The sequence below is a fragment of the Aspergillus eucalypticola genome (assembly GCF_003184535.1).
Source record: "Aspergillus eucalypticola CBS 122712 chromosome Unknown BO83scaffold_11, whole genome shotgun sequence".
Classification (NCBI taxonomy): Eukaryota; Fungi; Ascomycota; class Eurotiomycetes; order Eurotiales; family Aspergillaceae; genus Aspergillus; species Aspergillus eucalypticola.
In genome coordinates this window covers 273612-292997 of record NW_020290285.1, presented here as the reverse complement: position 1 = coordinate 292997, position 19386 = coordinate 273612, and the positions used below count along the sequence as shown (strand labels likewise).

The 19386-nt window shown below is 52.8% G+C and overlaps 9 protein-coding genes across 9 annotated transcripts; 5 read left to right on the top strand and 4 right to left on the bottom strand.

The window, feature by feature from the left end:
* Positions 1-9: 9 nt before the first annotated feature.
* On the bottom strand, positions 10-1492 carry BO83DRAFT_378096 (uncharacterized protein). The gene is made up of 3 exons (XM_025531163.1): positions 603-1492; positions 460-541; positions 10-407 (listed from the first exon to the last, which is right to left on the bottom strand). The coding sequence occupies exons 1-3, from the start codon at positions 1156-1158 to the stop codon at positions 293-295; spliced, it is 753 nt and encodes a 250-aa protein (XP_025388454.1). The 5' UTR covers positions 1159-1492; the 3' UTR covers positions 10-292.
* Positions 1493-2330: 838 nt separating this feature from the next.
* BO83DRAFT_311646 (bZIP transcription factor) lies at positions 2331-3127 on the top strand (the record flags this gene model as incomplete). The annotated part of the gene is made up of 2 exons (XM_025527485.1): positions 2331-2354; positions 2411-3127. 2 exons carry the CDS (start codon positions 2331-2333, stop codon positions 3125-3127), a joined length of 741 nt encoding a protein of 246 aa, XP_025388453.1.
* A 51-nt stretch (positions 3128-3178) lies between these two features.
* On the bottom strand, positions 3179-4458 carry BO83DRAFT_426660 (arsenic resistance protein; the record flags this gene model as incomplete). The annotated part of the gene is made up of 4 exons (XM_025535296.1): positions 3179-3835; positions 3884-3970; positions 4017-4159; positions 4227-4458. 4 exons carry the CDS (start codon positions 4456-4458, stop codon positions 3179-3181), a joined length of 1119 nt encoding a protein of 372 aa, XP_025388452.1.
* A 3536-nt stretch (positions 4459-7994) lies between these two features.
* Positions 7995-8422, bottom strand: BO83DRAFT_398440 (uncharacterized protein; the record flags this gene model as incomplete). The annotated part of the gene is made up of 4 exons (XM_025533250.1): positions 7995-8084; positions 8118-8164; positions 8210-8290; positions 8353-8422. 4 exons carry the CDS (start codon positions 8420-8422, stop codon positions 7995-7997), a joined length of 288 nt encoding a protein of 95 aa, XP_025388451.1.
* Positions 8423-8715: 293 nt separating this feature from the next.
* On the top strand, positions 8716-11649 carry BO83DRAFT_312004 (beta-glucosidase; the record flags this gene model as incomplete). The annotated part of the gene is made up of 7 exons (XM_025527502.1): positions 8716-8772; positions 8862-9004; positions 9053-9097; positions 9151-9203; positions 9255-10446; positions 10507-11365; positions 11416-11649. The coding sequence occupies 7 exons, from the start codon at positions 8716-8718 to the stop codon at positions 11647-11649; spliced, it is 2583 nt and encodes an 860-aa protein (XP_025388450.1).
* A 363-nt stretch (positions 11650-12012) lies between these two features.
* Positions 12013-13029, top strand: BO83DRAFT_407903 (putative inositol phospholipid biosynthesis protein Scs3; the record flags this gene model as incomplete). The annotated part of the gene is made up of 2 exons (XM_025533999.1): positions 12013-12855; positions 12917-13029. 2 exons carry the CDS (start codon positions 12013-12015, stop codon positions 13016-13018), a joined length of 945 nt encoding a protein of 314 aa, XP_025388449.1. The 3' UTR covers positions 13019-13029.
* A 121-nt stretch (positions 13030-13150) lies between these two features.
* BO83DRAFT_311978 (uncharacterized protein) lies at positions 13151-14391 on the bottom strand (the record flags this gene model as incomplete). The annotated part of the gene is made up of 2 exons (XM_025527499.1): positions 13151-13458; positions 13533-14391. The coding sequence occupies 2 exons, from the start codon at positions 14389-14391 to the stop codon at positions 13151-13153; spliced, it is 1167 nt and encodes a 388-aa protein (XP_025388448.1).
* A 393-nt stretch (positions 14392-14784) lies between these two features.
* BO83DRAFT_359978 (putative erythromycin esterase) lies at positions 14785-16279 on the top strand (the record flags this gene model as incomplete). Its single annotated transcript, XM_025529379.1, has 1 exon — positions 14785-16279. One exon carries the CDS (start codon positions 14785-14787, stop codon positions 16123-16125), a length of 1341 nt encoding a protein of 446 aa, XP_025388447.1. The 3' UTR covers positions 16126-16279.
* Positions 16280-16348: 69 nt separating this feature from the next.
* Positions 16349-19099, top strand: BO83DRAFT_359975 (uncharacterized protein). Its single transcript, XM_025529378.1, has 2 exons — positions 16349-16459; positions 16547-19099. Exons 1-2 carry the CDS (start codon positions 16412-16414, stop codon positions 18842-18844), a joined length of 2346 nt encoding a protein of 781 aa, XP_025388446.1. The 5' UTR covers positions 16349-16411; the 3' UTR covers positions 18845-19099.
* The last annotated feature ends 287 nt before the right edge of the window (positions 19100-19386 follow it).

Here is a 19386-nt window from a genome sequence, read left to right as displayed (position 1 = left end):
GACGCCTCATTACTCATTTTCCTCGATTGTTGATTTTATCTAAGCTTGTAACCTCGGGGCTTATAGTATTACGGTACGGATATATAACCCAAATCTTCCGACATGTCCACATCCGAATATGTCCTCCATTATTCCTCCCACTCTCACTCCCCCCCAATCAGTTCAACCATGGCCGGTGCTCAAACTTCGTGCTAGTGTGGTGCACGCGACTTCCCCTCTCGTATCCTGGTCAAGCGTCTCTAGCCGGATGCAACCTAGCATTAACCCGAGCTTGCTGCGGTCCGGGGCCATCCTACGACGATTTGGGCCGTCCAACTCGCTGACGCGGTGTGGCACTCTCTAGTGACGCCTGAATTTCCGAACCCAAAGCATAGACACCATAGCTAGGAAAGACGATCCAGAGAGCACTAATGCGACCGTTAGATGAAACAACAACTCCACCAAAGAACTGAAACCTACTTGGGTATGATCCACAGGAAGAACAAGGTCCAAGGGTCGTTGCGATCAACGTCCGCGAAACCAGAGAAAGCCTCGTTCAGCCCTATGAAAGATTCATTAGAATCATAATTCAAACTAACCCTGACAGCATAATGGCGACTCACAGAATAAGGCCGTCTTCGCAAGAGTCATAACGGAGGCGCTATATGCCACCAGAAGCGCAGTCGCTCCGGGACGACCAGTAACAACCTTGGAATCTTTCAGCATCCACATCGGCCCTTTCTTGGTTTTGCGTTGGCCTCGAGACGTGTTTCCCGCTGTGACTCCATGCGTATACACAATCACCAGGTAGTAGATATAGCCAGCGGTCTCAACAAGGTTCAGGATCGTTTGCGCAATAGTAAATTCATTGCGCGCATTGAATGCCGGCCAGCCGTAGAGGTAATCGATGGTGCCATACAGCGCATACGGAGTCCAGATCGGGGAATGTAGCTTGCTTTCGAGCTTCAGGTGAGGGCGCAGCAACACGTAGCTGGCATCCCATAGTACTAGCGGGACGGAGAAGATCAACCACAGGGTAATGGCACCAGACGGGACATGCACCCATTTTTTCCCGGAGCCATTGGCACCAGTAGAAGATGAAGAAGGTGTTGATGGCGGCGAAGCTCTCCCTGTCGCGGGGGGCGGAAAGTCGCGGGGATGGTGTCGCGTGGAAACCATGATGATATTCGTCTAAGCAACGAAGCGTATCGATGGAGAGTTAGGTTATTGGCAGGGCAAAAGAATCACGAGATCCATGTGAGGATAAAGATGTGAAAGACATTAAGCAAAATTGAGCGCATGGATGCGAAAAAGTGAACCAGTCCATCCGGGGGGCTCCCAAGTATGAGTGACGGTTAGTGACGTCGTCCAAGTTGAGCTCCAGCGCCACCTGTTCGCCAGCATGACGGGTGGGTTCGTTTTCCCTTCCATGAGTTTTCCATGACCCGATCTGGACTGGACCCTTAGACAGCTCGGATATATCTAATCTTCGTTGAAAATAGATCCGGGAGATTGAAGATCTCTCCACTCGTGGGAGGTGCAGCGGTGCGCGGAAGGGGGATATACTCTCCGCCGCCTGGCTCTTTACGTTTATCCGATAGCTATCTCTTGCTGCGTCGACCTCGAAACAAGCACGTAGTGGCATTGCTCGTTAGTCAGGCGATCCCAGACATTGCATTATTGAAAATGAGCTGAATAGAGTGTAGACAAGCTTTCATCTCTGCAAAACACTATGATCTGATTTGTAATTAGATATAGTGTCTTACTGTACCTACCAAATACACAGCAGTAAACCTTCTGCTTGGACATCGCTCTGCAGCAGGATGCAGAAAGTCTAGAACCAATAGCCCAGCCATGATCTTCATTTTAGCGGACACCTGGTCCTTTTTGTTTCACGAACCTGTGGGTCGTCGTGGGTGTTGTTGTCCCCTAATCTGATCGTTGCACCAAATAGAGTGCTTATGGCTTTAATGGAGCTTGGGCCAAGGCCGAATCCACTGACCAAGCATTGGAAACAGTCAAAAGACATGCCCAATCATGCCTTCTACAGTCCCACCGAGGATGTCTTGTCATAGATGAGAATTTATCGACCTGCCTCGATCGTTCCGGTTATCCTTCGCTCCATGTATCCCAGTTGGGAAAGATGCCCCGAAGCGACTACGGTTTGCCGTAAAAGCAGATAGCGCAGAAGATACGCCGAAGTCCCCAGAGCCAGTGCTAGCTTTCTCCACAAAAGCCCACTCTTTTGGGCAGCATATACTTACGTTATAGTCGTTTCGAATTGCCAGTTCGCGGGGAAGGTCATTGCGGGTGAGCACTGACCACATTCTCACCTAGTAAGACCGTAAGAGATGGACCCCAAGAAGCACCAAAAGGTTGAAGCTCACCAGCATGCTTATGATCAACACAAGCTGCTAACCTGTCTATAAAGGATATCGATAGACTTACTCGCATCCGAGAAAATCAGCGAAATAGTCGCGCTAGGAAGCAACAGCACACCCGCGAGTTGGAAAAGAAGTTGGCTGCTTTGCAAGAACAAGCGCGTCACCGGGATGTGGAACATAGAATGGCCGTGCAGAGGCTTGAGGCGGAGAACAGGAAGTTGAGATATCTTCTGACTCGCTCGGGCTTGTCGTCGGACTTATTAGAACAGTATCTGCAAATCGATGATCCAGCGTTGACCGAAAAAGTAGCCATTCCGAAGCTTCGTGCGACTGAAGCACAATGCCAGTCACAAGACAGTCCAGCCTGTATACCAAAGGCGAGAAATGCTGCTACCGGTGCACGACAATCAATTGAGCCGGGCCTCTCTAGTCCAGGACAAAGCCGTGATCATGTTACAAAGCCTCGTTCGGAGATTGTGCAGGCGGCCTCGGAAATTGAAGTGCCCGTCCGAGACCAATCCGTCTGTGGTTGTGGCCCTGGGGAAACCGTGGAGTCATGGCCGAGCAATGGTGATGTTTTGAATACCACACTTTGTGCCATTGCAGATGAATTGATCGACCAGTACAATACTCGTGGAGTGGAGCTGTCAGAGATCCGCAGGAAACTCTGGGCCGGTTTCTCCAAAGGACTCACTACAGAGGAGGGATGCAGAGTACAGAACCATATACTATTTCAGGTTTTGGATGAAATAAGCAACAGCTGATAGTATGTCTATTGTTTTGTGATGGTACTAAATATGGGCTCATCAAGACGGTTAAGGAGCCCATTTTTGTCTTTTCGCAACCCACTTGACCACATATACCAATCCCAGAAGCACGGGGACCTCAATGAGAGGTCCAACTGTTGCTGCCAAAGCCTGGTCACTATCCACGCCAAATGTTGCTATCGCGACTGCGATAGCGAGCTCAAAGTTATTACTGGCAGCAGTGAAACTCTGCGTGCAAGACAATCTGTATCCGAAACCGCAGCGCCGTGTTACGGCAAGAGTGACACCAAAAATGACAGCAAAGTAGACGACCAGAGGCGCTGCTACTCGGATAACAGATACGATCTGGTGGACCACATGTCGCCCCTGCGACGCAAATAGAACCAAGATAGTGAACAGCAGGCCGATCAGGGACAGTGGGCTAATCCATTTCAAGAAATGCTTATCGTACCACTCTCTGCTGATCAGGAACCTAAGGGAGAAACGGGTGACGATGGCTGCTCCCAGAGGGATACCAAGGAATACGCCAACGCTTTTTGCAGCCAGCGAATAGTCGATTGTTAGACCGTGGTTCGCTCCACCAATGACGCGAATGAAAAAGATGGCGAGAGGTGCGAATAGGACCATTTGCAAGATCGAATTTATGGCGACGAGAATTGCGCAGTATTCCCCATCGCCTCCTGCTAGTCCTGTCCAGACGAGGACCTATGCACGTCAGCTTATTGTACTACTTCCAGCGAGGGCATGACATACCATGGCAATGCATCGAGCAATACCGACAAGGATAAGTCCCTCTCGAAGACCCCTCTCGTCAGGAAGAAACGCCCAGGCCAGACCGAGCTACCTCAATTAGCCCAGTATCGCCCAAAATATGACACGGACCTACCATGAACAGCGGAGCTATAATCCAATTGACGACGATACTGAATCCAACCTGCACCCAAAGTCCCTTCTCCCGAAATGACCGATGTAGCGTTTCGAACCTCACTTTACACAAGATGGGATACATCATGACCAAGAGACCGATAGCTAGGATGCTGTTGGCATACACTCTTCCATATTCAAATTCAATAGCATTGAATGGACAACAACGTACCAATAGGCACAGAAACGCCCACAAACTTCCCCCTCTCTAGCGCTTTGCTCGTGTTAGGAACGAAGTTCCCCAAAATTATACCAACCGCCATGGCAAGGAAGATCCAGACCGCAAGGAAGCGATCCAGTATAGCCAATTGCTGGAAAGCAGATGATGGGCCTTGTTCGAAATGGTCATGTTGACTCTCGCTGCACGCCTCTACATCGGGATGGTCCTTCTCCTCGGGCGCCATAGTGCGAAGTACACCTTTGATAATATAATTGATTGCTCAGGCGTAGAATGAGAATACCTACATTCCATAGTCCTTGCTTTTTGATGCCATACATCGGGACGCCAAGTCGAGTATCCAATCAGAATCGAGCAGTGACATACTGTGTATCACGTGATACGCAGAGCCCACGGTACTACTATAGATATCCAATGCTCTTAGAACTACCAGAGCACAGCATCCAGAGCACAGCATCATATATTCATTCAGATATCTGCAAACATTATGCCCCCGAAGTAGTATTACCTGGGTACTATTGAGGCAGAAACCCGTGCTCGAAACCAACCATAGCAAGTACACACTGTAGACCAGGTCAGGTCACAGGAGTTCTAAAAATTGTCTGAAGTGAATTAGTAGTGACTTGATTGATAAAATGTCTTGTCTAATCCCACTAACTGATAAAACACTGTTCCCTCTCCTAACTCAATAGTGGCAATATAAACGACACACATCTGGGATGAAATGCAGGAGAGAGAGAAAGCAAAAGAACCCCAGCAAAAGAGGTAATATATCTAGGGTAAGATTCGGGGCCAACCGATCCGATGATCCGAAGCGCAGCAGCTAGTAATATCAGTGCCAAAGGAAGAAATAGAGATTGAGCACGCGCCGTGGATAATGGGGAAAGGTATAGGCATGGATACATGCAAGGTAACATCATAATTGTGACAGGGAAGAAACAAAGAGAGCAATTAATCTCGTGTGTTTTTTTTCTTTTCCCGACAAGGCAGACACAAATTTAGTTATATTTTGCATAAGGATGTATAGTATAACATCTCTGGTTTAGATCTACTTGGTAGTGTAAACACCTCCAGATTCATTATTCTGACTGCCTAGAGCATTTCACTTCGCTCGGACCCCTCTACTAAATGTCTAAGTCGCCGATGAATATCCGCGGGGCGTGATTTCGTTCGTTGGACACCTATAGGACTACTTATTATTGTAGGATACGAAAACACTGGAATTATCCTACCGGACATACCACCTGCCCGTCGCACGGGTAATCATCGGCTGGAAGACAGGCTCAGTGTGGATGCCGTTCGGATTCACCCGTCAATGAGCCTTGGTGAGCTGCTACATGTCCCCGGGTTTGTCGCGGTTGTGGCTGGAGGTGGAGGCCCCAGTTCCGGGATACACCCCACACGGGGAAGGGTTGCAAGCGAAGGGTAACTCGGGTATCTAATGCACCGTTTAATGAGTACCTTCTGCCGGACTTTGCTTGATTAGTACGCAGTTGGAGAATAGCCCTGGCTTCATTTCCAATGCATGTACGAGGGTACCGTGCTGCTTGTAAGCTTTTAGCGGCTGGAACACTTTACCTGAGCCTGCTCTAAATCAGTGATACAGATGCGACTTTCTGGACTTCCCGTAGACATCGGATACCAGGCTCGGGGCATTCGGGTCAATGTAACTGATTTGCTTCCCGCCTCGAGGCTTCGGCGTCAAGATGATTTTCGAATGTCGGCATGCCTAGCAGTAAACATGATGTCATGCGGAAAGATGCCGTTGCTTGTTACCTTGGGTGTGTGAGACCAGGAGCGCGGATGGTGCGGGGGTGGGAGGCTCGAATCAAAGCCAGCCAAATCTTGGCAGATGACGCCTGGACAGATCATGATTGATCGCAGAAAACTAGGCAAGACAAGCGATAGGCAAATAGTAATGCATGTCGGGGCTCAGAGGGGGCCGCAACCGGAGTATTCGGCAGTTCAGAGTTGAAGATTAGAATTCATCTTCGATCATGCAATCTAGTATATCCCGTACCCACAAGCAAACTGGGTCTTTGGTTACCTTTCAAAGGAAGACGACGTATTGGTAAGCAGAAGAATTGGAAAAAATGGCTCAATTTCAACCCGTAATCGGAGGTCGAGCGGGCTAGTTAGTGGTCCATGACGGAAACAAGACTTTCATCGAGTCTGAAACCCGAGTCCTTAGTGTACTAGACTATACGAGTGAGTAGTAGTGAGTACCCCACGGAGAAATTCCCCACATCTTCAACTAACCCCAAATGGCCTGTGTCTCTGCATGAGCGCATGCGGCACCTGACCGAGAGCAGCCACCCTCCGAGAAATTTCTACGAAAAGGATGCTTTTTTAGTAACCCGGTCAAGCGTTGTGGTTCAAAATCATTAGACTGCCATGTGGTCGGCAATGTCCGCTCTACCGGCGATGCGTGGACGATCAACAGTCCGGACTTTGTCCGAGAACTCACTGCGTACAAGCAGTGGATGTCTTGACTAGAATTAAAAAACACACTCACGGTCATGCAAGCAATTTCTCATCTTCAGAGAGTACTCTGACAAGACACTACTATTTTGCAGTGGCGCCCCATCACCGTCAGCAGCACCTTAGCCGAAAGTGGGGTAATTTCTTCCCCCAGGCTAACCGCTAACCTGGATAAATGATGAGCGACATTTGTGATTAGGCGACACCGAGGATAATCGGAGTCAAGAGTGACGCCCGGAACATTGAGAGCAGTGAAGACGTCCCGTTCTTCTTCCGACGGGATCCCATCCGTGTTGTAGGAAGAAGGAGCTGATTACCTCATCTCTTCACCTCCCAAGGTGGAGCATCCCTTCTATTGTTGACCGAAATTAAGAGATTCCAAAGGGAGGAGTGCATTGTTTAGAAAGTGGTAGGTATGGGCTGACCCTTGCGGGAGGCCGTTGGGTCGACGTAAGGTGCATTGGAGCCATGTCGGTACGATGACATTTATTGTGCTCAGAGACGGCGCTTGGCGGTATCTGCTTGTCTGACATGTCACCAGGCACCTGTTTAACCAACTGGGTTTATGGTGTAGTATCTGGTTGTGCCATCGGTCTGACCGCTGGGAAGCTGCTAGGATGATGAAGGGAAATGCGGGGAATGCTGGGGTGATGAGTGGAAGAAGATGGAATTACACGGTGGATACTGGATACACACAAGAGTGGACTGACGGTAAGACGCCCAGCCGGATTCGGACCAACAATAGACTTGACGGCACGGATCCATGGGACTCTGGCTAGTAGTAGTACGAAGTAGGTAACTAGTACCTGTTGGAAGACTAATTCCTCCAATGACGACAGCGCGGAAAAACTCCTGCTGCTTCATGCTCAATTTCCCCATGCGCCATAGGTATTCACGTCGAGTAAGTAGAAGCTAAAACGCGCAGGGCCACTCGGAATTCGCTCTGGATGGAGTATTGTTTGGCTTTTCCACCTGCTGTATCGAGTGTTGGTGGGAACGAGCCAGACTTGCATGGAGATAAACTGCTAGACTGGTGTCTCAGTGAAGAATGTAAAAGTTGATCTGATACACCTTCCAAATCAGACATACATCAACAAGGATGTAGTTGAGAAAGGCAAAATATCATGCTTCTATGAGTTAGTTAATAATTACTATGGTGGTATTGACGTAAACTTGAATGATGCAGGTAATGATGCCGGTTTACCCACAGCTGCAGGGACTGGACGAGGTACTGTGTAACGTAATTACCGGGGCGACCCCTGGCCAAACTAGTGAACTAAACTAAATCCCTTTTCCCAAATGGCTTCTTTCTCCCCAGCTTTTCGTATTTTCCCACTCTCCAAGACCATTTCCAGCTTGGTCACTATTGCACTAAAAATGGTCAAAGGAAGCGGGGCTCCAGACTTGTTCCAGCGTGGTCCACGGACGCCGTTCCCCCATGTTGTGCTGGTCTATAGGCTAGGAATAATCCTTTACCCCGGTCAACTCAACCTCACCTGACCCTCCGACCTCTTTTGCCAACCGATGTAGAGTTTGTACATGGCTCTGCCGGCCCGAATGCATCATCGCTCGAGCTCCTTCCAGCTTCCCCGACAGTGCCTTGCTTGCCTAATTTCCGACTCCTCCAGGGCCGGTCTACTGGCCTGTTCCCACCCAGTCTCCCAATCGGGACATCCCACGTCGATCAACATACCGGACCAAACATCCATCGCCCATGCTTAGCGTGTCTCTCTTTGACACTGCATGCGGGACTGTGAATTGCATGAGTGGGTAGCTTTGCGGAGACACCTGCACTGGCATACATCATCGTTGGGTTCCTCAATTTGCATGCCGTGGCGGACGGTCACTTTGTGGCGCTCAAACTATTTAATATGGCCCGGCTCCCCTTTCTCTCGCTGTTTTCGTTTCTGTCCTCCCCAAACCTCCAGTCTCTCCATTGGACAGGTGTTGCACGGTTGCTCACCTGGTTTGTTTTGCTCCCCCTTTGGGCGACCTTGCCATCATGAGGTTCACTTTGATCGAGGCGGTGGCTCTCACTGCCGTCTCGCTGGCCAGCGCTGTACGTACCGTTCCTTTGTCCTGTGAATTGCAATTGTTGCTCAATTAGATTTGTTTGTTTCATCATTGCTGACAATGGTCTTTTCATAGGATGAATTGGCTTACTCCCCACCGTATTACCCATCCCCTTGGGCCAATGGCCAGGGCGACTGGGCACAGGCATACCAGCGCGCTGTTGATATTGTCTCGCAGATGACATTGGCTGAGAAGGTCAATCTGACCACAGGAACTGGGTAGGACTTACATGGCGCAATGTGTATGTTCCGGCTAACGACTTCTAGATGGGAATTGGAACTATGTGTTGGTCAGACTGGCGGTGTTCCCCGGTAGGTTTGAAAAAGATTGTCGAGATGAGGCATTCGTTGATTAGCGGCGACAGATTGGGAGTCCCGGGAATGTGTTTACAGGATAGCCCTCTGGGCGTTCGCGACTGTAAGCCATCTGCTGTTGTTAGGCTTTGATGCTCTTACTGACACGGCGCAGCCGACTACAACTCTGCTTTCCCTGCTGGTATGAACGTGGCTGCAACCTGGGACAAGAATCTGGCCTACCTTCGCGGCAAGGCTATGGGTCAGGAATTCAGTGACAAGGGTGCCGATATCCAATTGGGTCCAGCTGCCGGTCCTCTCGGTAGAAGTCCCGACGGTGGTCGTAACTGGGAGGGCTTCTCCCCCGACCCGGCCCTAAGTGGTGTGCTCTTTGCAGAGACCATCAAGGGTATCCAAGATGCTGGTGTGGTTGCGACGGCTAAGCACTACATTGCCTACGAGCAAGAGCATTTCCGTCAGGCGCCTGAAGCCCAAGGTTATGGATTTAATATTTCCGAGAGTGGAAGCGCGAACCTCGACGATAAGACTATGCACGAGCTGTACCTCTGGCCCTTCGCGGATGCCATCCGTGCGGGTGCTGGCGCTGTGATGTGCTCCTACAACCAGATCAACAACAGCTATGGCTGCCAGAACAGCTACACTCTGAACAAGCTGCTCAAGGCCGAGCTGGGTTTCCAGGGCTTTGTTATGAGTGATTGGGCGGCTCACCATGCTGGTGTGAGTGGTGCTTTGGCAGGATTGGATATGTCTATGCCAGGAGACGTCGACTACGACAGTGGTACGTCTTACTGGGGTACAAACTTGACCGTTAGCGTGCTCAACGGAACGGTGCCCCAATGGCGTGTTGATGACATGGCTGTCCGCATCATGGCCGCCTACTACAAGGTCGGACGTGACCGTCTGTGGACTCCTCCCAACTTCAGCTCATGGACCAGAGATGAATACGGCTACAAGTACTACTATGTGTCGGAGGGGCCGTACGAGAAGGTCAACCAGTACGTGAACGTGCAACGCAACCACAGCGAACTGATCCGCCGCATTGGAGCGGACAGCACGGTGCTCCTCAAGAACGACGGCGCTCTGCCTTTGACTGGTAAGGAGCGCCTGGTCGCGCTTATCGGAGAAGATGCGGGCTCCAACCCTTATGGTGCCAACGGCTGCAGTGACCGTGGATGCGACAATGGAACATTGGCGATGGGCTGGGGAAGTGGTACTGCCAACTTCCCATATCTGGTGACCCCCGAGCAGGCCATCTCAAACGAGGTGCTTAAGAACAAGAATGGTGTATTCACCGCCACCGATAACTGGGCTATCGACCAGATTGAGGCACTTGCCAAGACCGCCAGGTAAGCAGATCTCGTGTCTTTTCCGTTTTTCTTGTGCAATGGATGCTGACAACATGCTAGTGTCTCTCTGGTCTTTGTCAACGCCGACTCTGGCGAGGGTTACATCAATGTCGACGGAAACCTGGGTGACCGCAGGAACCTGACCCTGTGGAGGAACGGTGATAATGTGATCAAGGCTGCTGCTAGCAACTGTAACAACACGATCGTTGTCATTCACTCTGTCGGCCCAGTCTTGGTTAACGAATGGTACGACAACCCTAATGTTACCGCTATTCTTTGGGGTGGTCTGCCCGGTCAGGAGTCTGGCAACTCTCTTGCCGACGTCCTCTATGGCCGTGTCAATCCCGGTGCCAAGTCGCCCTTTACCTGGGGCAAGACTCGTGAGGCCTACCAAGATTACTTGGTCACCGAGCCCAACAACGGCAACGGAGCCCCCCAGGAAGACTTCGTCGAGGGCGTCTTCATTGACTACCGCGGATTCGACAAGCGCAACGAGACCCCGATCTACGAGTTCGGCTATGGTCTGAGCTACACCACTTTCAACTACTCGAACCTTGAGGTGCAAGTTCTGAGCGCCCCTGCCTACGAGCCTGCTTCGGGTGAGACTGAGGCAGCGCAAACTTTTGGAGAGGTTGGAAATGCGTCGGATTACCTCTACCCCGACGGACTGCAGAGAATCACCAAGTTCATCTACCCCTGGCTCAACAGTACCGATCTCGAGGCATCTGCTGGGGATTCTAGCTACGGGCAGGACTCCTCGGACTATCTTCCCGAGGGAGCCACCGATGGCTCTGCGCAACCGATCCTGCCTGCTGGTGGCGGTCCTGGCGGCAACCCTCGCCTGTACGACGAGCTCATCCGCGTGTCAGTGACCATCAAGAACACCGGCAAGGTTGCTGGTGATGAAGTCCCTCAACTGGTAAGTAACAAAAGAACCGAACGAGGTTGAACAAAGCTAATCAGTCGCAGTATGTTTCGCTTGGCGGTCCCAACGAGCCCAAGATCGTGCTGCGTCAATTCGAGCGCATCACGCTGCAGCCATCGGAAGAGACTACGTGGAACACGACTCTGACACGCCGTGACCTTGCAAACTGGAATGTTGAGAAGCAGGACTGGGAGATTACGTCGTATCCCAAGATGGTGTTTGTCGGAAGCTCCTCGCGGAAGCTGCCGCTCCGGGCGTCTCTGCCTACTGTTCACTAAATAGCTCTAAAATGGCATACCATGATGGCCGTGGTATATGAATTAATGATTGATGCCAATAGCAAGACTACTTGAGATGTAGATGTAGAATGAGTATTGCGTAGTAGCGTGTAGATCATGATACAAGCGATGCCGACACAAGATGGGAAGAGTGGCGCTAGTTGGGGCGGAAACCAAGCGACGTCATCCGCTGCCGACTTCACCAGTCTTTCTTCTTTTCCTCTTCAGCCTTCTTCCTCCGCTTCATTCAGCGACCATTGCCAATTGCCTCTACAACAACTAATTGCCATAATACTCTACTCCTATTCAATATATACACCACAACAACGACATAATTACACCAGCCTGAACAGACGAACCATCATGCCCTCTCCCGACCCTCCAGCCCCAGCGATACGACCCTTCCAACCACCCATAACAGCGCTCCTCATCTACCCAGCGACCCTAATCGTGGGCTCACTCTTCTCCGTCCTCTCTCCCGTCGCACAAGGCACACGCGATGACGGCTCCAGCACCCTCCACCCCCACGTTGAGCCCCTAGCCCCGTCCATCGCGTCGGATCTCAATCTCTCCTTTCCTCCGCCGCGCCCCGTCAACTACTTCGCCCGCAAAGACAACATCTTCAACCTATACTTCGTCAAAGTGGGCTGGCTATGGACCACCGCCGCTCTCGCTTTTATCCTGCTCTCCCAGCCCGCCTACACCCTCGCCGCTAGCCACCGCGCCCGACGCACTGGCCAGGCCGTCCTCCGCTACACCCTCGCCACGACAGTATGGTACCTCACGACGCAATGGTTCTTCGGCCCGCCAATTATTGATCGCAGCTTTGTGCTGACGGGCGGGAAGTGTGAGCGGGCGGTGCCGTTGGCGGAGAACGAGCCTGCCGCGGCGGATGTCAAGACGCTGTTGACGGCTGCGGCGTGTAAACATGCGGGTGGGGCGTGGAGGGGTGGTCATGATGTTAGTGGACATGTGTTTTTGTTGGTGTTGGCGACGTCGTTGGTTGTGTTTGAGTTGGTCGGGGGGAGTCAGGGATGGGGGAAGGGGGGTGTGAGTGTGAATGGGAATGGGGAGGCGGAGAAGGAGGTGAGTGAGGATGTGGATGTCGTGAGGGTTTGGTCTGGCAGGTTTGCTTGGGCGGTTGCTGGGTTGGGGTGGTGGATGTTGTTGATGACGGGTATTTGGTTCCATACGTGGTTTGAGAAGGTATGTTGCTGTTTGATTGGGGGTGGAGTGATGATGATGACGATGATGCTGATGATTGCAGTTGACGGGGCTGTTGATTGCCCTCGGCACGGTTTATACGATCTACATCTTGCCTCGACGGGTCCTGCCGTGGAGGAATGTGGTAGGCTTGCCGGGTGTTTGAGTATACATGATATGATTATGGCATGATAGATGGGTGTAGAGTATAGTACACGATGAATACATTTCTTACCTTAATACACATTAAGCACCGGCGGTACAACAGGCTCATTGTCGAAGAAGCCCCGACAGAAAGCTACCAATTAGCCCAATCACTACCTTTCAAGAGAACTGGAATAAACTCACCTCCCGGAATCAACGCCGCCGCATACATCACCTGCGTGATCGGCCTCAAATCCTCAATATCATCATCCTCCTCGCCAGCCATATACGGGGCCCAGAAATCCACAATCTGATCCGCATACACCTTCAAATCCACCGCAGTATCCTTCTCGGCCAGCTGCTCCGCAACACACCTAATACCCATCGCGGCACCGAACTCCCTGAACGCCAACCGATACCGCGGATCACGCTGTAGATAGCGCTTAATCTCAAACAAATCATCTACACATCGTCAGCCACCATCCACACCATATGAATAGAACAAGAAAGATAGAGAGATGGAGAGAGAGACATACAAACCCTCTCGACCCCCCTCCCCAACAACTCCCCCGCCCACTCCTCCTCCTCCCCCTCGACAAGATGCGCCGTCCACAACCCCATCCCCAAATCCAACAAATCATCACTAACCCTCTGCCTCCCCTTCCGTCTCATCACCCTCCTATAATCCTCAATCTCCTCCTCCAGCACCCCTTCCCCCATCCCTCCATCTCCACCGCCATAGGTCAACTCATAAGCCCTAACCACTCTAAAAACAACAAACCCATCAACAGGGTCCAAATTCCCCTCACTCCCAACAAGCACCCTCCTCAATTCCGTATCCAATTTCCACACCATCCGATCCAACCTCCTCCCATCCACCCCTCTGATGAAGAAATGCGGATGTATCGCCCTGCCCAACTCCACCGCCAACTTATTCCACTTCCCCTCGCCACTCGCCACGCTCATCCGGTTCAGCGCGAACATCCACAGCGTCAGGTAATGGTGGTATTGGCCATCGCAGTCATGCCCTGTCGCGGAGGGTTTGCCGATGCGTAGGCCGCCCGCTAATGGGTGGGATGGGGATGCGCCGGGGAGGGGTGCGTGGGGAGGATCGCGCGTTCGGCCCAGGGTGTTGTGGACGGAGGTGATGAGGCGGGAGGCGAGCGTTAGGTAGTGGTTTTTGCTGGGGGGATTGGGGTGGATACGGTGCAGGGTGAGGAAGTTTAGGACCCCGATGGCGTCCGTCCAGAGGTACCGGCCGAGGTGGCCCCCGGAGGAGGGGGGTGGGGTCCAGGTGCTGGGGGAGGGGGTGGTGGTTATGGAAGGGCCGTAGAGGGTGGTTTGGGCACGGAGGAAGAGGGAGAGGGTTTGGGGGTTGGGGGTGGGTGCGGGCATGGTTGTTGTATAGGTGGGATGGTGTTGAGGGTAGTATGGGTGGGTATGGGTGCGAATGTAGGTGTAGTAGGCGTTGGGTGTATGGTGGTGGTGTGGGGTGAAAATTGTAAGGTATGTTAGGGTCAAGTCAGAGCTGGAGTATATACGAATATGAGCATGAAATGAATTGATTTGTTTGGCAGAAGAGTTCAGTTATTGTATGCTTGGTGTCTATATGCAGTGAAGTCATCATGAGCGGGAGGTGATCTCATCTAACCCTAATATCATCTATTATACTGCAGTCTCGTACATCCCGATACTCATCAACTACAACCATCATGGACTAACCACAGTATCATACATACCATACTGGTATAACATATGTTCAAATTCCTATCCAAAAGAAAGAAGAATATGTCCCTCCAAAAACTCCTCACCACCGCCGCCCGTCCCCTTCCCCCCATCCACGACCCCAACTTCGCCACCCACTTCGACAGCTTCGCCGACTACCGCGTCGTCCTCCTCGGCGACGGCAGCCACGGCACCTCTGAGTTCTACGCCGCCCGTGCCGAGATCACCAAGCGCCTAATCGAGCACCATGGCTTCACCACCGTCGCCGTCGAAGCCGACTGGCCTGACGCTGAAGCCATCGACCGCTATGTGCGCCAACGCCCCGGCCCCCAAGCCCACCTCACCAATGAGAAGGACGAGCCCTTTCAGCGATTTCCAACATGGATGTGGCGTAATCGCGAAATGCAAGACCTAGTCGAGTGGATGCGCGATCACAATGCCAACCTACCAGACCACCAAAAGGCTGGATTCTACGGCCTCGATCTGTACAGCATGGGGGCGTCTATTCGCGCCGTCATAGACTACCTCGACCGCCTGGACCCAGAGGCAGGCAAGCTGGCGCGCCGTCGCTATGGCTGTTTGCAGCCGTGGGTGGACGATCCAACGGCATACGGACTTGCGTCACTGCGCGGATTGGCGGACTGCGAAAAGGGAGTCGTGGACATGTTGCGCGATCTGCTGCGAAAACGACTGCAGTATGCGGAGGAGGACCCGCATAATGGCGAAGAATCGCATAGTAGTCAGCAGAACGCGTATTTAGTGCGTGACGCAGAGAGATACTACAAGGCTATGTATTATAGCTCTGCGTCGTCATGGACGCTGCGAGATACACACATGGTGGATACGCTACGGCGCATCCTTCGTCACAAGCCCCCAGGCAGTAAGGCAGTGGTGTGGGCGCATAATTCGCATTGCGGGGATGCGCGATACACCAGCATGGGCAGTCGGCGCAATGAGGTGAATATCGGGCAACTATGTCGCGAGCAGTTCGGTCGGGATAAGGTTGCGCTGATCGGCTGTGGGACACATACCGGGACTGTGGCGGCTGCGCATGAGTGGGATGAAGATATGGAGATGATGAAGGTGAAGCCGTCGAGACCGGATAGTTGGGAGTGGTTGGCGCATCAGACGGGCATTGAGAGCTTCTTGTTGGATTTGAGGCCGACGAGGATGAGTCCGGAGTTGAGGAGCTTGATGGCTGCGGAGGATCAGCGGTTGGAGAGATTCATTGGCGTCATTTATCGGCCTGATACTGAGCGCATGTCGCATTACTCGCAGGCTGATCTGCAGAACCAGTTCGATGCGTATGTCTGGTTTGATAGCACCGAGGCTGTTAAGCCGTTGGAGCGGGTGCAGCCGAGGACGGCGATGGGGACGGAGGAAACGTATCCATTTGGGTTGTAGAGTAGACTGTAAGTAATGGTAGCATGGACTGTAATGAGTAAAAGTAAATAGTGTTTCAAATTAATGATGATGGACGATATACTTATTGTGATAACTAGATCATGCACAGCACAACACGCTTAGCTAAGCCCTGACGTCAGCTCACCGCCTGCGGGTGTTTGTTTATTCTTGAATCTCGCCTTCGCCCTGCATTCATTTAATTCATGATCCATCCCCCCACACAATCCAATTCTTTGACATCTCGATACCCAATTCCAACGTCACCCGATACAAATTGACCACCACCATGGCGGTTCGACGGTCCGCCCGCCTGCGCAGCCGCCAGGCCACTGAGGTGAGCACACCACCCCCCATCCAACTCAGCCTCCATTCCGATGGGTTGCTCGCGCCCTTGCATGACATTCACTGACTCGACCTTAAGGAGCCTGAGGCCCCTGCCGACCCCGTCGTCACTAACAACAACGCCCCCTGCGACACGAACAATCACAACAACTCCGAGAACACGTCCGAAGTCGACACAACCATGGCTCGTCTCGGCAAACAGCCGGAGAGATTGCCTCCCGTCGTGGAGCACGAGGAGCCAGCTGATGCTGATAAGGATGCCCCCGTGCAGCGGTCGCGGAAGAAGACCAAGACTGAGACCGCGTCTAAAAGAAAGTCCAAGGTTGAAGCTAAAGAGCCTGTTGCTGAGGTGACTCCGGCGATCGCTGAGTCTCAGTCCAAGACGGATGCGACTGAACCTGCCGTTGCTGAGACTGAAAAGGAGCCTACTCCCAAGGCTATGGCTGAACCCGCTGCTGCTGAGACTGAAAAGAAACCTACTCCCAAGGCTATACCTGAACCTGCTTCCAAGCTATCGACTCCTAAGAAATCTATCCCAACTCTCAAGGGCACGCCTATCAACAGAAATACGCCAGCCCAAAAGAACACACCCGTCCACAGAAGCACGCCCGTCCACAAAAGCACACCCACCAGAACCCCCTCCAGCACCCTCGTGCGTCCGTCCCACCAAGAAATGCACCCCAGCAAGGTCCGCCAGAGCACCACCAAGCAGGCAGACTCCGGTCTGATCCTGGGCTTCAAGCCAATCAAGAAGGACGCCGAAGGCAAAGTGATCAAAGACACTCTCGCTGACAACACCCCAACCAAAGCCAAGGCCTCACCCGCTCCTTACTACGGCACCCCCGCGTTCGAATTCAAGTTCTCCTGCGACTCGCAGCTCAGTGACGAGGCGAAGAAGCTCATGGAGACCGTGCGCGAGGATGCAGCCAAGATCAAAGCGCAGATGACCCTGGAGCCCGACCAGAACCGCGCCGAGGCAGCGGACCGGAAGATCGTACAGCCCAAGGGCAAGGCCAGCCGCTTCAGCGACGTGCACATGGCCGAATTTAAGAAGATGGACTCCATTGCTGGTCACGCGTCGGCTTTCCGTGCCACCCCGGGACGCTTCCAGCCAGTGGTCAAAACTCTCAAGAGAACCAACTCCAAGGCGCGCTTGGATGAGTCGGACCGCAACTCGCCATCGCCATCTAAGATTGCACGTCCTTCACCGGCCCTTGCTGCCCCTGCTAGCAACAAACGCGTCAAGCACGACAGGGCTGATGATGCGTCGACGCGTCGTCCCACTGCAGCCAGCCCTCCTAAGCCTGTACAACCCCGGCCCAGATCTACAGTGCGCAGCTCGTTGATGACCCCGACGCGGTCCTCTGCGGCGCGTGCTTCGTCCGTCACCGCAAAGCCGCCCCGCACCTCGATGATCCCGTCGCTCGTCCGGTCTCCAGCTGCGAAGCCGGCCGATGTGCCGCGCACGCCTCAGACGGAATTCAACCCTCGGCTGAAGAGCAACTTGCCCACTTTGGGTAACCTGAAGTCGATCCTCCGCCGCCACCAGCCTTTGTTCTCCAAGGATCCTGCTAAGATTGCCGCGGGCACCCACGTGGCTGCTCCAGACTTTACCTCGAACCTGCTGTTCGGATCGCGAGGCACCACGGAGGAGCCTGCGCAGACGCCGTCGCCCAAGAAGCGCGTGGAGTTCACTCCTAGTGTCAAGGCCCGCCACGAGGAGGTTATATTCTCGCCATCTCCATCGAAAGTTCCGGTTGCCAGTCCCTCGCGGACCATTTCCGACGTTGTCTATCCCACGCTGCCGGTGTTGACTCCAGAGCAGAACAGGGTCAGCGCCAAGTCTCCCGCCCAAGCGACGACCCCTACCATCCGCCATGTACGCCCATCAGATGTGCATGCCAACCCTCTGCCTGAGGTCGCAGGCGTGCCGCACGGAATCGGCCACAAGAAGAGAACCCGTGAGAGTGGTGAAGACACCAAGACTAATGATCTCCCTGAGGTCGCGGGTGTCCCTCACGGCATCGGCCAGAAGAAGAGAAACCGCGCTGCCCTCGAGGATGAGACCGACACTGAGAATGTTCCGCCTGTCGACTCAACCGCGGACGCGCGCAGTGCTAAGCGAATGAAGATGACCTCGCCCTCTCCGATCAAGGCGCCCATTCTGAGTGCCCGCAAGGCTGCGGCCCCTAGCCCAACCAAAGCCGCGACTCCCAGCCCCACCAAGCCTCGCTCGCACACCCCCCTTCGATCGGCGACGACCAGCCGCATGAGCACTCCGCGCATCAGCACCCCGGCCAGTGTGCGCGCACGCAACCGGGGCGTGTTGAGCGTCAGCCGCTTGAACATGCTGGCGCAGCCGAAGAACCGTGGCTAAATTGAATGAGACTAACATTGATTGCATTTCTGAGCGTTGGACGCATGGTGATTACTGCGACATTTCTTGTGATGCTTCTTTTCTTTGGCGGCTGCCGTGTATTTAGTGGTCTGGCTTGGTGTCTCCGGGACTTTGATTCTAGTGAAATTGTAGGCGCTGGGATGCATCCGGTATGCAAGGCGTTCATGATTTGATTGATTGGTGAATACAGAGATTGAGACTGTATCATATTACTTGTTAATGAGTTATCCTCACAACTACACGGATGAAGTAGATGATACCACTATTTCAGCAGCTTGTTCTGGCCTTAGATTGTGTGGTAAACAGTGGCAGTAGATTCAAAAGGAAGGTTGTGATAACATCGCGTGCATTTGCGGCACTTGGGGAGCAACGCATAAGATACAGGCAGAGGCTAGCCAGTGCAAAGGCATCGCTGATACTGACACGTACCATGTCAAGTGGGGTGGGGATACTATGCTAGAAGCAGCCTGTCTGACAGTCGAATTAGGTGATCCAGTGGACTACACCTTCCTCTTTTCTTC